The following is a 15,694-nucleotide window of genomic DNA, read 5'->3' as shown; positions in this document are numbered from 1 at the left end:
CCTAAGTTTAATACTATTTATCAATTTAGTGTTCGATAAGTATAGAATAGACCCACTGATTAGATAGGAACTGCGCATCTATTCAATACACAAGACTGCTATCAGCACTTACCGAGGGTAGTTTTTCATATGTTTGTATGGAAGTATTATTATTGTTACAATAAGTTAGCCTTCTAAACAGTCAAAACTGTCTATCTCACTTTAAAATTTAGCATATCCAAGAAAGGTGCTGTGAAAACATAGAACATATTGTAACAATTACAACTAACTTATTGTACATAGTTGTTACAATGAGTGCTAATACTTCGATACAAAACTACCCTCGATAGCTGCCGATAGTGGCCGATAGCACTCTTGTGTATAGAATAGATGCACTGGTATAATTGCTAAAACAAAAAAAAAATATAATTATTTAATAATATTATTAGGTAGGTAATATTATTATGTACCTTAATAATAACTTTAATGTATATTTGAGCATAATATTAGACGAACATAACAGTTTTTATTTTTCTTGCATTTATGCCAGTTATACATTTTTAAACACATTTTTTCTGCTAGTTTTCAGTTTTGCACCAACTTTTATAAACAATTTCTAAATAAACAAAATTAATGAATCCATCTCGATATCTAACGATAAACCATTGAGGACTGACTGTCATTGAATATTTTTTATTAATTTATATTACATATAAAAATATTGAACTTATAGTTACCTATACAAAAAAAGTAAATAACTATCAATGAGGCAATTTATTGTAAAAGTCCTAGCAAAATTGTGGAATAACTGACATTAATTTTTCAGGTGTTTAAACTTCTCTGGTTTCATTTTTACGTGCGTTGTATACATCGGTTACATCTAAAGTTTACGTAAAACATTTCACCGTGGCACAGTTCGCCATGAGCTTTCTTATCGGAAAGATGACCGTATATTATACGGTCTCCAATCTTAATTATTAGATTCAATATGAACATTAATTCAATTTTCATTGCCGATTTTGGCAAAAATCATGAATTATTCAAGAATGAAAACCTAACCTAACGTAACCTAACAAATAATTCAGTATATCGGCTATTTTCAAAATTTGTTTGCTGCTGTCTCCCTGTAAAGTGTTTAACATATTTTATTTAGATATGAATTGTATGTCAGTACCTACTATACGGCCCAAAGAGGTTGGACGGTCTTTAATATACGGCCATAATTATATTTACGATAAAATATTTTACGGTGAAGTGTGATACGGCGAACTTCATACGTATAAGTTTCCGGACACGGTATACAACTGGCTTGGCACCTCATGACATCTTTCCAATGATTTATAAAAAAATCGTTGCCAATAATCATCAGTGTAATTTAACTTTTAAAAATGAATCCAGACTAATACTTCCAACATTTTATGTTTGCAACTGTTGGGTCTCCTCTTCATTGCGATAATTTCTCTCTTTCTGAATCTGTGAATAAAATTGGAAAAAATGACGATTTTGAGCTGCTGCACATTTTTTGGATGAGCAAATCAGCCCTAAAAGTTTTGAATCTAAGGATTCAGATAACTTATAAATACCATTAGAATTTTTGAGACCACTGTTTGATTTTCCATTCAACCTTTTTTATTCACATTTCTCTGGGAATCACCAATACACTTTTTTTGTTGCTGGTTTTCTTGTGTGTCACCAATAATCATAATATCAACCGAGTGGAGTTGAATGTCTCGCCCAAATAGACTGCCATTTTTTTTATTTTCAGAAGACGCCTTTGGAAACCTCTGGAACCTCTTGTTTTTCAATTTTGGTTTTGTTAGATAAAAAAACAGTGAGGTGAAGATTCTCCTAAAATAACAAAATAGTATCTACTGTAATTCTCTAAATATAGGCATTTAAGAAAGGAAGTTTAACTTGTATTAATACCATTGTTTTTACCTCTTGCAATAATTCATTAGTTCTATTTTTTGGACACACGTCATGATGATTGGATATGTCTTCAAGTGGAAGAGTCAATATTATATTATAAATAATTTAAGTCAACAATATCTTCGCTTATAATATAAAGTAAACTCCTCTCTACAATACCTACCACCCTCAGATATGTTTTTTTTTTTTTTGTTTGAATTATCCATGAAAGCAAAGGTACCACATTATATTCTTATAAACACTAAATGAACAAACATAAAAATACGTAAAAGCATAGACTAATATACTATATACTACGTAAAAGTAAGAAAATTTGTTAATATTTACCTTTTAAAACAAATGATATCTTAAACACAACACAAAACGTCAGATTTGTATGGAACATGTAAATATTCAAAAAAAGTTTTCACCGGTTTATCAAAAACAGAATTTTTGTCAGTTGTGTTATTTTGCATGTAGGTATGTAAAGGAGATTTTTGCCCTTTTAATTATAGGTATAATGTCAAAAATACGTATTTTGCAGATATACCTACCTGCAATTTTGCAATGGAAACGACTCGCTCTACATCGGACATCGGGCCCCATAATGGATCCGGCAGTTACAAGAAAAACAACAAAAGAAAACTAGTTAGGTGGGTATTTAATGTGAATCAAATTTAATATTAATTTTATTTGTATAATATTATAAAAAACACCATAGGTAGGTACAGTAAAATAATAAAATTTTAGACAATATTCAGGAATCGTTCCTCGAGAATATTCGTAGCTCGCAAATGCTTCAACTAGGGCTCGCATTCTCTATTATCAGCCCTGATGCTGGCATAACGGATATGACCGAGAGAAGTGAAATTAGTTTTTTTTAATTTTATACTTATGCCTTTATGGATACCTACCTACCCCGCATTTACTATCCACGCAAACTAATCTACTTCTTGCTACTAATTTTTAAAAAATGTGCTAATTGAGAAAATGCCTTCATGGAAATCACTCATCTACCGGCATCGGGTATTGATTTACATTCGGCTACGACTTATGAGACAATTTATCTAGGTAGGTACCTACCTCCACAAACATTCTAGAAAATTCCTTGTAGAGAGAACAAGACGATAATGATTCTAATGAAAATTTTATTGAGTTCATGAGTTCAAAGACTGCGAATCAGCGCTCGAAATGGAAGATTTTACGAACCGGAGCGCTCGATAATTTTCCACAAATATTTTCATATTTATGTAATAATTGTATGTAGGTATTATATAGAAATAAACCTGGTAAGTTCAGATAGTCGAATGGAGTAATTAAGTGTCTTTAAACTTGTGGCATGCCAGATTAGGGAAAAATATTGTCGGCGCCGCTGACGAACATTGAGGTTAATGACACGTCATAAATATTATTTTTTACTATTATTCCGAGAAGTTTCATATAAAATTTAAAAAATATATAAAGTAAATTAATTTTATAACGTTTTAATAATTCACGAACCGGAGCAATAAACTTGGGGATTTCACGAACAGGAGCTGCGCTCCGGTGCGTTCCGGTCCATTTCGACCGCTGCTGCGAATAAAATTGTCTGTGAATGTGACATTAAAGGCCCACCCACATTGAGGTGCATGTCGCGGACTATCACGTGAACTCGATAACGTATATTATGGTTTCGTCATTTTGCAGAATATTTTGAACGTGCACCATCTCGTAAATTCACTGAATAATGACACTGCTGAAGAGTGCCTACTATAATGTATTAGTAATTTGAATTATTATTAATTAATTATTCATGCTAATTTCAATTAATTTTAACAGTTTCTACGTATGCGTACCTACGTAAAATACATGCATGTCAGTTTGTCGTGACATTCGAAAAGTGCAGGCATGTGGAATATGATAAAAACGTTCAAAACGTCATGCAGGTGTAAATGCAGTGAAGTTCAACGTGAAGTGCACTCATTCTTGTTTTAATGATTACGGCAGATTTTTCCAACTGACAGTGTTCGTTTATATGTTCAAAATGTGCTAAGGGGTGGGAGCATCAATCTGATAAGATTTTAAACACCGAACAACGACACTACACACTTTTTTTCCCGTAGCGGCAGCCCGTGACAGCAGGCGACAAACACCGTGACATGCACCTCAATGTGGGTGGGCCTTTTGTCACATCGTCGCTATAGGATTTGTTTCCCGAATATCCATTTTTGTCGAAATCGACATTTTAATGCAGTTCAATTTCTTTTATCGAACTCTACCGAAATCATTTATAAAAACAATATATTTTTATCTAGGAACAGAGATATTTTTTTAAAAAACCCGAATACGCCATGTTAAGTTACAATTACTCCGTGGTTTTCTCCCGAATGGCCAACTATTCGTACCTGAATATCCAAGTTAATTTCGGTCTAAATATATCTCTGGCTGAGTGTTTATTTCCCGAATATGACTTTAGCCAATCAAACCGCGCTCACGCCGTGCATCTCGCTCCCACATTCACGCTGTCTAGCTCTAAAACAATCACGCCCACTTTCATATTTTTCCGCCGTCTGGAGACTTCTTTCAAATTTCGTCTTATTGATATTGTTTTTAACGTTACTATTGTTTTAATAGTGAATTCATCAAATTTGAAGAGATCATTCATAGCTGATACACCACCAGTTCGCCCTGAACTTACAATAGAGTTGTGGAAGTGAGTATTTCAACCTAAATAACTGCATTTTGTTTTGATAAATGACACAAAATCCCAACGGTTACATGAATTCTACAGTATGACCCGGCAACTACTATGACGTAAAAAATAATTATTATTTCAAATTATTATTAATCAAACATTGTTTGTCTTTATTTTACTTTTAATCTAGGTATTTCTATAAAAATAAAGGCGATGCTATTATTTATTTTTGAATGCGCTGATAATTAATATTTTAATTTAATATGTATGTTAGTAACTATTTATTTGGTGGATATTATATACTTATGACATTGGTACCTACCTAATATTAGCAGCCAATGGTAATTAATTTATACATGCTATTATTTTGTGTTGTTGTTCCTTACAATAGTAAATATATAATATTTATTTGGTGGTTTGTAATAAGTTTAATTGTCAATTATAGAAATATATATATATATATAATAATATACAGATATATATAAATAGATTTTTTTTTTTTGGAAAAAGTGTTAATACAAAATTGTTAGCAAGTACGAGTAAGTACCATCATAAAATATTGGAGAAATGACCGTGACGTCGGTTAGTAATTGAAGTAGTAGATACCTTATAATATATTTTCTCAGAAGTGATTTAAAAAAAATATGTAAGTATGTTCAATTATTAGAATGGTATATTCTTAAATCTTGTGAAATATTCGTTCAATAAAAAAATAGTTAATTACTTAAAAACTATTTTATTACTTAATCCGAAAAAAAACCGAAAAAAGCGATTGCCGCGTGTTATTGTTACATACGAACTTGGATAATTACGATCATTAAGTATTTAAATAGTAGAGGTAATTATTAACAATTATCGTGTAAATAAATATAACATTTGAGGCGCGTACTTTTTGACCACTCAGTAATCTGTGGGCCGTGCAGCAATACGCTACGGTCTTAAATCCCGAACGTCCATGTTTTGTCCCGAATATCCATTATTCTAAGAGAGCGCTAAAAATTTCCCGAATATCCACAGTGAGTACTTGTAAATAAAACGCATTTTCTGTGCATTTAATGATTTATACCAGTATATTATTCTTGGAATCTATTCTTAGATAATGTTGCAATCATACAGTATAGAAAGAATGATTGTTACATCTACTGATATTAAAATATACGACAGTGAAATTTGTTTTTCGTCTCCTGTAAAATTGACATTTGGTCTATTCGGGAAACAAATCCTATAGCGACGACATTCAGACAACTACTTTCTTGTATTAGAATAAAGAGAAGCTTTCATCAAAGTTACATACTTATTATTAATAAAATAATATGTAATAAAATTTGAAAAAATATGAATTACTTTCAACAACTTTTTGCGACTTCAAAAATAAATAAGTGAATAATAAAGATTTAAAATAAAGGTATTTATTTTTACCGTCGTAAACATTATTTTCTTAGTACGACAGCACCAAAAACTAGTTGTGTGTTGGTACACTGCATGCGCTGCCTAGCAATTTCGTTTCTTAAAATTGGCATTATTGGTTGTCAGTTGCCATTTAAAATTTAAACTGATTTAACAAGCGTTGAGCTACTCTTAGTCTATGAGCTACTCACTACTCAGCTACAGTGGCAAACATTCATTCATTTTTTTAATCTTGTTTTTATGTCCTATTAATTTATCTTATTATTATAATCGGAAAAAATGGATCTTATTTTGAATACTCTAGCTCAATCATTCTCAGATGTGTGCATAAGTGAACAACAAACACCGAGTTACGTCAACTGTCACTGCGAAAAAAGTGAAACGAATATTATTCACGTTTATAGAAAGGTAAAATGACATTTTGCGGTAGTAGTAGCCTTGTATATTAATCATAATATTATGTGCAATGATATAACGTATTGTGAATTCATACATCTTCATATATAAAGAAATAATCATTCAAATTTGATAGCATTGTTGAGATAAAACTTTCAACGTACTTACTTACCTACAATAGAATGTCACTTGTTCCATACCAATTAATATTAATGTTACATCTCCATGAACATTTTGGACAATCTTTCCTGTCATTTTGATAATGTTTGGTCCAACAATTTCAATAAAAATGGTTTTTAAATTACTGAAGTATGTTGAATCCATAAATTGAAGATTTGAATGACATAAATATAGACACAAACGCCTCAAAATCCAAACTTGAGTATGAGGCAAGCCCGAAGCATAGATTGATTGAAAACAATGCAACTTTTAGTATGCCAATTGACTGACTGCGCCCGATAGCACCATGACGTGTTCTAATGTTCTCAGCGTTTATAACTCTCGACGGCTTAATTTCGTGGCCCACCAATTAGCAGCATTTCTGTATGTAAACACTACTATTCTATAAGCCAACCTAAATACTGTCACTAAAGGTATGTTTTTGTGGCAAAATCGGACATTTTATAAAAAATTGCTTTAACAGCAAACGATACTTTTGTGTTTGGCCGTTTTGTTGTTATGAATAATTATGTCTATAGGCTACTCAACTTTGCTTCACTGACAATTAGACTTTTTCTACTCATCTTCTTAAGTCATGTTAAACATTAGTCGGCTCTCACATCTAAACTCGCCTCGTGTGCCGCACATCCATAAATCAACCTTTCCGAGAACGGAGATCCAGTGTTGCTTGTGGCCGCGCACATCTACCTAGCGACAGTCGCCCATAGCCTTCGAAACGTATATAGATATTTGAATGCGGCGATCGGCGAGCCGGTGTCATGCCATGGTTTAGGCGGTATCACCGGAATAGGAATGACCAATTCGTAGGTATCTGTATGCAACTTCGACTCGGAGCCCGAAAAGGATGCAACTTGTCGATTGCAGCAGCAGATGTTTTTTTCAAACGAAACAGTCGCTTTCGACCAATCTGCGGAGCTCCATTTGGCAACGTGTATTTTGTGAATAACGATGACGTCACATCAACGTATTCGACACGTTATAGGCGAGACAAGTTTTGATGTGAGAGCTGGCTTAGGTATTTTTATGATTTTGTGTAGCCATATTATGCATTACCCTAATTTTTTGTGTTGATTGTCTGAAAAAACTTGAATTACCATTTATAGGTATTTTTTCTTTACGTCCGTCAAAATAATAAATTTGGCACTTGAGCCCTTGTTTATTTCATTACAATTATATTCTGTTTTAGGGGCATAATTCTTCATATTTGACTCCAAAGAAACGAGACAACACTGCAGTATTACCGGGTACGTTGGTACTTACATAATATATACTCCCTGTTATTGCCGATTTCTTGTTGTCGGACAATACTTAAATGTTTTTGAAAAAAAAATTTCATTTTACAACGTTTTTATTAGGTCGTATTCTTGTTTGTCCGGTGGTTGTTTATCCAGTACAAATCTTGCAATCGATTTTTAACTAACTTCCCGACTAGCAAGACATTTGAAACTTTTAGAATATATCAGAACATGATGCCAATGCATTCTTTTAATACTTTTAGCCATCTTTAAGTAGAATTGAATTCATTTTCAGTTAATTCTGTTTTGTATGAAAAGTTATTTCGGAAGAAATCCGTAATCCAATCCACTATTATTGGTTGCTAAGGGGGTGGTCCTAGCAACTAAATTATTAATATATACGTGCGTTATTATGGAAATCAATATGAAATGTCAAGATGACATTTCAGTATTCTATATTTATTCAGTATTTATATCAAGTACAAATTTTTTTGATCGTTTAAGCTAGTCAAGTCAAGTTTATATGATTCAACAGAAAATTTAGAAACGTATATAAAAAGTTCTTTTTATCTTGTAATTATTTGATAGTCATTTATATCAGGTTTCTTATGTCACAGTAACATGGATATTGTCTTTGTGGTCCAAAGGATTTTTGAACGTTTTCTTAAGTCTAGAAAATCCAGTAAGAGGCAGCAGTATCTTTGTCTCTTTCATATTCGCAATGTAAATAGCCCAATGATTATTACCTGGGCATACAAAATAAAAGCTCTTGGCATTCATTTGAATAGTGATAAATTCTTACTTTACTTTTTATTTTATTCATTGAATTGGCAGTTTACATGGTCAAACTGCATTATAATGATCTTATAACAAAGTTATTTGTTATAATTAGACAATATAAGCATGAAGTTTTTGAAGTTCAGATGGGTTTGCCTGTTTTCGGTCAGTTACGAAGAAGCTAAGAAGGGAGCAGCCCATAGACTATAGATACATCTAGACGCCATCCGTTGCATTGCTAAATGAAGCTACATGCCGTGCGTTTGGTTTGTGGGCGAGCAAACGCATTCGCCTACAAATGTTCGAGACCATAGACCATTTCGCTAGTGCTCGCACTAGACGCTCAGAATTAAAATATAATTTTAAGCGGTCAAAATGCAACCATTAGGTAAAGATATCCATAATTTAAGTTATTTTAAAGAAACACTAGGTCACTCATATTAAAATAAATAATAATATACAAATAAATTGTCACGAACATGTATCAACTTACCTATGAAACGTAATACCATCTTCTTGCTTATCAGTACGGCTACCATATTTTAATACAACATGCAGAACCACCTTTCCTACTTAATTAACTAAAAATATATACCGCTGACTTTATGTTTAAGGTGACGCATCAGTGAAACGCCAAATAATGTTCAACTGTACGCGCGACGAAAATTTGTACTTGCTTCGCATTCACTGAGAGAACGTTGAGTCGGACGCACGTCACTTTGCTGCGTGATGGCGACGGGCCAATTAATTCTAAAATCGTGTAAAGATGACTAAAAACTTTACCCATTTACTTTAAAAAGCAAACATGTCAATGAATATATTATTATTGATACTAATAGAATAATAAACAGAACATAAAATGGACGTATGTTGGATTTATATGAGAAATAATATTTCGTTTGACAGGCGTCATTTTCACCCGCGACCCGCAATCCGCACATCGCCTAGCAACGATCTTTTTAGACCGTGCCTCAACTAATGCATGGCCTTAACACAAAAAATAGCAAATTTAGCAACACAAACTCGCAGATTATCGATGCTACGTGAAGCGATTCACCACGATTTGCCAGCGATACTTTTGGAAACTGACTCAAAAATATGTAGACCTTTTATCTTACTCTAGCGCGTGTCGCAGAGATTATAAGGGTGCCGAATACTTTCTCACTCGCACTCATGCATCGTTTTTGTTCAGGCCTTGGAGCAGCCAGTATTACACGTAACAAATCGTTAAAATTACCTTCAATATGAATTATTAAATTATTTACAATATAAATCTCATATTACTGTGATATCTTATCTGATTCACTGTTAAAATAATAATTATCTCTGCTGTCATCCGACTACCTGCCAACGTTTATTATCAAGATATCCATATCGACTGTGTTTAGGAAAAAGGGCGTAACCCTTGATTTTTCGAAAAGTGCTTTTATTAGATATTAACAATGTATACAACTAAATACACGTTCTATAAAAAGGAAGTAAGCCCCAAATGACGAATTCTAAATTCAGGTTTTAATTGAGCTTTAATTAAGATTTGATTTAAGGAAAAAAGCATCACCCTTAATTTTAATGATTTTTCTGTAATAATTTCTTTAATTATTATTAGATCAAAAAGATACACGAAATCATCAATCATCTTGCACCCAATGTCTGTGCCTATTTTTTTTATTAATATTGAACCAAAATCATTCAAAAAACGTATTTTACCTCTCCTGTAAAATTTGTTCTGTGAGGGTTACGCCCTTTTTCCTAAACACGGTCGATACGGATCCATAGAATCACTCCTTTGCAAAAATAGTCTACCCAGATTTTTTTCTCATGCGGAGTATTGTTGGTTTTTAGAGTACCTACTGAATAATGTGTTACTCATCACATCAATCGATTTTTTGCCTTCTCGCATTACTCTCCGAATGGTGCTAATAGGTACTAACAGTTGCTTTGTTTGCCGATATAACAATATTATACTTGACTGTACTGTTTTTTAAATATTCAATCACATTAAAATAATTTCTTGCGCTTGTCCTTGTAAAGGTTTTTTGTAATACCCCGATCGAGATGAGGTATTCATTGTAAAACTATAAAATATACTATTGTATCATGTAAAACAGACTTTTCACGGACACGCTCTGACAAGTACCAATGCTAATTGAACCGAGGTCAGGGATGCACTAATTATCCTATCCTACTTAATGCGCACGAAAGGAGGTGTGCTTCTGCGTAGTTTCGTGCTTAAGTTGCTTAGCTATAATTCTATGATATCTAATTGAACTATTTATATTGATAGCTGCTTCAGTCTATGAACTCATTTTCAGAATGTCAATAATTACCACCTTGTTATCAAGTAATTATCATTTTTGAAACTTAATCATTTTCAGAGTTTGATTTGACTGGATCACCTTTGAAATTAGATATGGGTTATGATAAACTTGAAGAAACCTTTCTGCTCGACATTTCTAATTGCTGGTTTAGAGATGAAATCAATCACGAGCCTTTACCTGTCCAGGAAGCGAGGTAAGTTATATGAACGATTCTAAAGTTGCTGGCCTTGAGTTTCATAATATGATCCATCTTGCATGAAACATCTATCGGTCTTTGAAAACAGATTCTTACAATGTATACTGGATCTTCTGTGGTATGACTTTGTCAGTAATACGCATATATAAAAGCTGATTATGCAGCCTCTTGTCACATCTAATGTAAAGATGAAATTTTTGATTTGACCTGGCCATAATATTCTATGGATTCAGTGTAAGATGTTGAATCCTATGAATTAAAACCCATTCATAAGCTTACATTGGTCGATTTGATGAGTGAAATTGACAATTTTTGTTGGTAACTAAGTCAACTAACTGGCAATGTTTATATTATTCTAAATTATAACACTGTCACATATTATGAATAAACCTACTTATAACATTTTGTAATTTTGTAAGTACATTTTTTCCACTGAAAAAATTTCCAAAATTTAAATAAAGTTTAAATTAAGTTTTAAATAAAATTTTCTTCACCCAAGAATAAGTAGTGAATACTTACTTACTTACCTATATTTTGATGCAAAAATCCAACACATTTACGTTTAAATAAAACTTTTTTTTGAATAATTTGAACTGTCTCAATAACTATGCTGAATTTATATTTAAATGTACTCTTAGCCGACTCTCACATCTAAACTCGCCTTGTCTGCCGCACTATCTGCTGGCCATTCTGCGGAGCTCCATTCGGCAACGTGTGTTTTGTGAATAACGATGATGTCACATCCATGTATTCGGCACGTTGCAGATGGGACGTGTTTTGATGTGCGAGCCGGCTTAGTTGAAATTCACCAATTGAATTGGATATTCTTATAGAAACATCATAAATTTCTACAACTCAAAAATAAGAAAATCAAATCTGGAAGACCGGTTGCCGATGTGGGTTCTATGCGATGGACAGGATCCAAACTGGACACTTTTAATGGCTGCCCTGTCACATGAAGGTTATTTCAATCGAGGAATAGTTAATTTTTTGGTAAATATTCTTCCTTTTTTTTCTGCTATTTAATCCAGTTTTCAGGCTTTTACCATTACCAGTCTCCATTATATTTATTTCATGACCATTCCATCTGATATCCTCCATTTTCATTTCAATATTATTATACATTCACACTCTGCTCTGTTTTGAAAGTATTACAAAAATAACGAGCCACAAGATGCTGACATAAGCTGGAAAGACAGAAATGACAAACTGCGTTGATTCTTGGTGTCCAAATGCTCCATTCAAGGCAGAGCTTCTTAACCTGCATGTATCAATACAATGTTATGTACACTAAAATTCAAGCATCCAGGTCAGGTGCCGGAGAACTATTTTAATTGTGATCCAAAATCTTTGTACATCATTGTCCGTGATACTATACAAAAAAAAAGTGCAACATATAACGACCGATATCTCTGGCTCTAAGTTAACAACCTCGACCTTTTGGGGCTTCCTTAGAACAGCTTCACATGGAGAATAACATATCCGATACCAGGATGACGGATATCAAGTTTACATTAAAACAAATGGAGTTTTTCACACGGGCGGTATTCAAAATGATACAGAATTCGAGTCGTCTAGGAACTTTGACCTCCGGGCTGTATCTGGTATCCAGGCAGCGGGTCAAACTCAAGAGGGAATGGCACTAATCATAGTGGAGAGACTGTATGAGATGCTACATATTTGTTTTTCATTCCTGCCGGCTCTTGAACTCGCATCACCTTCGTCTACCGTTTTTGATACTGACAAATATATATTTTGTGCGGTGTAAATTTTATGCGAATTGTTGGACAAGAAAGAATGTATCTTAATATGAGTTTTAAGATTAATTTTTAGGATAGAATAAAAATAAATTAATATTGATTCATTTGGTGAAATACCTTCATTTTTTCACGTTATTCATTAGCTCTTTGGATCATGTATGCGGGGAAAAATATATGTATCGTATACGTGTATCCTCGTGTGAAGACACCTTTGTAAATTCAGTATCCGTCATGCTGTATCAGATACATGTATCTTCCGTGTGAAGCCACTCTAACCTACCACGCTAACGTCTCTCTTATTCTAACTTGAACTCTAGATGGCGAGGGAACGATTAGTAGTGAGGCTGCTGTATGGATTATTGTGATTAGGTCAATCGTGAATGACACATTGTCTACTCTACCCACAAATAATTACAATGCAAATTATTTAATTTACTTTTACTATTTATTAATTTACTTTCAGGAAATTACAACTGCTGCTGATTTGTCTATTGATAAAATGAAGACCATTCATTGGAACACTTATGGTTGTACAGCCGAACAGGTAACAATATCAATGACTTTTATTATACCCCTAGAACTTTACAGTGTAATATGTTGCTACATATCAATGTCCACTATGTGATTTTACATGTTTAAATTCTAATGGATTCAAGCTCTGTACTATTCCATGTAAGTCGTTTTTTGCGACCCGGGTTTCGCCTTTCGGCATCTTCAGGCGTCGTGTACACTCACCAAAGGCAAACACACACTGACAACGAACACCCTTAACTCTACCTTATATAGTAAATCAATACAATAAAGTAGGTAAAAACTCCATTACCTACCTATTTAGTCAGAGGTTACAATAAAAAATACAATAAACAAATTATGAATAGCTGAAGTGTCAGTAAAAAACCTAATTAGTAAAAACCCTATCTTATTAATAACAATACACTGGACAGCATATTATTATAATAAATCGTCAAACCTAATAATAGGTCAAAATTCTTTATAACAATAAAAATACTACACTCAAGAGGTGTAAATCGTCAATTCTAAGAAAAATAATTAATCGAGTTAACTAATGAGATATTAGTCTTTAATAATACTCTTACAAGGTACCTACTTTTATAACATTATTTTTTAACAAAAACAAAATTATACATATAAACTCGCTTAATGTAATATAATATATAACTCACCTAATATAATATATATATATATATATTATACAATGTGTCAGTAATAATCCAAGCCAAATACGTGAAACAAGTTTATAAATTAAAGAAACTTATAGATGATAAATTAAAAATTACTAGTGAACGTGTCACAACTAGCATGACCAAAACTAAAATAGAATTTTTTGATAGAATAGTTAACCTTTCGAATGTTAATCTAAATAATGATGAGACGGCCCTTTTATCTAAAGGTCTCAAGTATTGTCCGTTATCAACCAACCAAAAATCAGATTTTGAAAACTTAGCGATTGATCTGGAAATGGCCTTACATAAGGATTTGACAGGTAAACATATTTGTTCCAGAATTTTGAAAACAGTTTGTAAAAATGCCAATGAGAATAAGCCTTTTAATTCAGAATTATTGACACTTAAAAATATCCGGAACAAAATAAAACAGAATAATATTGTAGTAACGAAGGCGGATAAAGGTAATACCACAGTTTTGTTATCTCGTGTTGAATATGTCGATAAGGTGACTAAGTTTTTAAACGATAATAAGATAATAGAATTAAAAAATGATCCTACTGTTAAATTTAATAAAAATATCAAAAATTACTATTAACTCAAAGGACATGTTTCATTTAACTGAGCGTAATCCATTAGCTCCTAAACTCTATGGGTTACCAAAATTGCATAAAATATCCTTTCCTATAAGACCGGTAGTCTCATATGTAAATGCTCCAGCCTATAAATTATCTCAGAAGGCGAACCGATTAATTCGTTATCACACTAAATTTAATCCTTATTACAGCGTCAAAAATTCGATAGATTTAATTAGTAAAATAAATAATCATAAATAATTGTAATATTCTTAGTAATGCCAAATTAATTTCTTTTGACGTAGTCAGTTTATTCACTAATGTACCCATAGATAAATGTAAAAATATTGTTCATGAAATGTTACAATAAATGACATATCGCGAGTGGAGAACTACAAGGTTCTAAGTGTTTGTCCTTGACGAAACAAAAGTAACAATGTGGCGGCTTAGAATACTACTTCATTGTTGAGTTTGTTTTTTCAAGGACGAACACTTAGAACCTTGTAGTATTAGGCTCGCGATATGTGTAGAACAAAATTATTTCCAATTTAACGGTAAATGTTATAAACAAATTTCAGGCCTGGCAATGGGAAATTGTCTGTCTCCTTTGTTAGCAGAGTTATATATGGACTTTTTAGAATCTATTATATTCGAAAACAAAACTAAAACCAGAGATATCATATATTGGTTTCGGTATGTAGATGATATACTTTGTTTGTTTAATGGTACAGATAGACAACTGACCAAATTCCACAAGTTTTTAAATTCACTAGATGATAATATTAAATTTACATTAGAAGTTGGTGTTAAGAAAATTAATTTTCTAGACCTAAATATTAACATAGAAAAGAACATACATGAATTCAACATTTATAGAAAACCGACATTCGGATTGCATTATACATAGTTCCTCGAATCATCCACCTGCATATAATCTAGCCGCATTTCATTCAGATATACATAGACTTGTAACTGTGCCCTTAAGTGAAACAAATTTTCAAAACGAACTTTCAACGATTCAACAAATTGCTATTAACAACGGTTATGAGGAGTCTCTTATAGACAAACTTTTAATAAAAAAGAAAATAAAATTAGTAACTAAATT

General features: G+C 32.5%; 1 protein-coding gene across 1 annotated transcript in view; it reads left to right on the top strand.

Moving 5' to 3' along the window:
* The first annotated feature begins 6,153 nt into the window (after positions 1-6,153).
* Positions 6,154-15,694, top strand: part of Zwilch (zwilch kinetochore protein) — a 30,758-nt gene continuing 21,217 nt past the window's right edge. Inside the window, exons 1-5 of the mRNA XM_085945648.1 lie at positions 6,154-6,376; positions 7,731-7,788; positions 10,932-11,067; positions 11,904-12,063; positions 13,294-13,374. Coding sequence (XP_085801774.1) covers positions 6,248-6,376; positions 7,731-7,788; positions 10,932-11,067; positions 11,904-12,063; positions 13,294-13,374 — 564 coding nt within the window. The 5' untranslated portion in view covers positions 6,154-6,247. The remainder of the gene's footprint in view (positions 6,377-7,730; positions 7,789-10,931; positions 11,068-11,903; positions 12,064-13,293; positions 13,375-15,694) is intronic.

This window comes from Rhyacophila brunnea, unplaced genomic scaffold (assembly GCF_057557595.1).
Source record: "Rhyacophila brunnea isolate RB1 unplaced genomic scaffold, BYU_Rbru_1.0 scaffold_18, whole genome shotgun sequence".
In the NCBI taxonomy this organism is placed as follows: domain Eukaryota; kingdom Metazoa; phylum Arthropoda; class Insecta; order Trichoptera; family Rhyacophilidae; genus Rhyacophila; species Rhyacophila brunnea.
The sequence above is the reverse complement of the archived record's forward strand: the minus strand, read 5'-3'. Positions and strand labels throughout refer to the sequence as shown.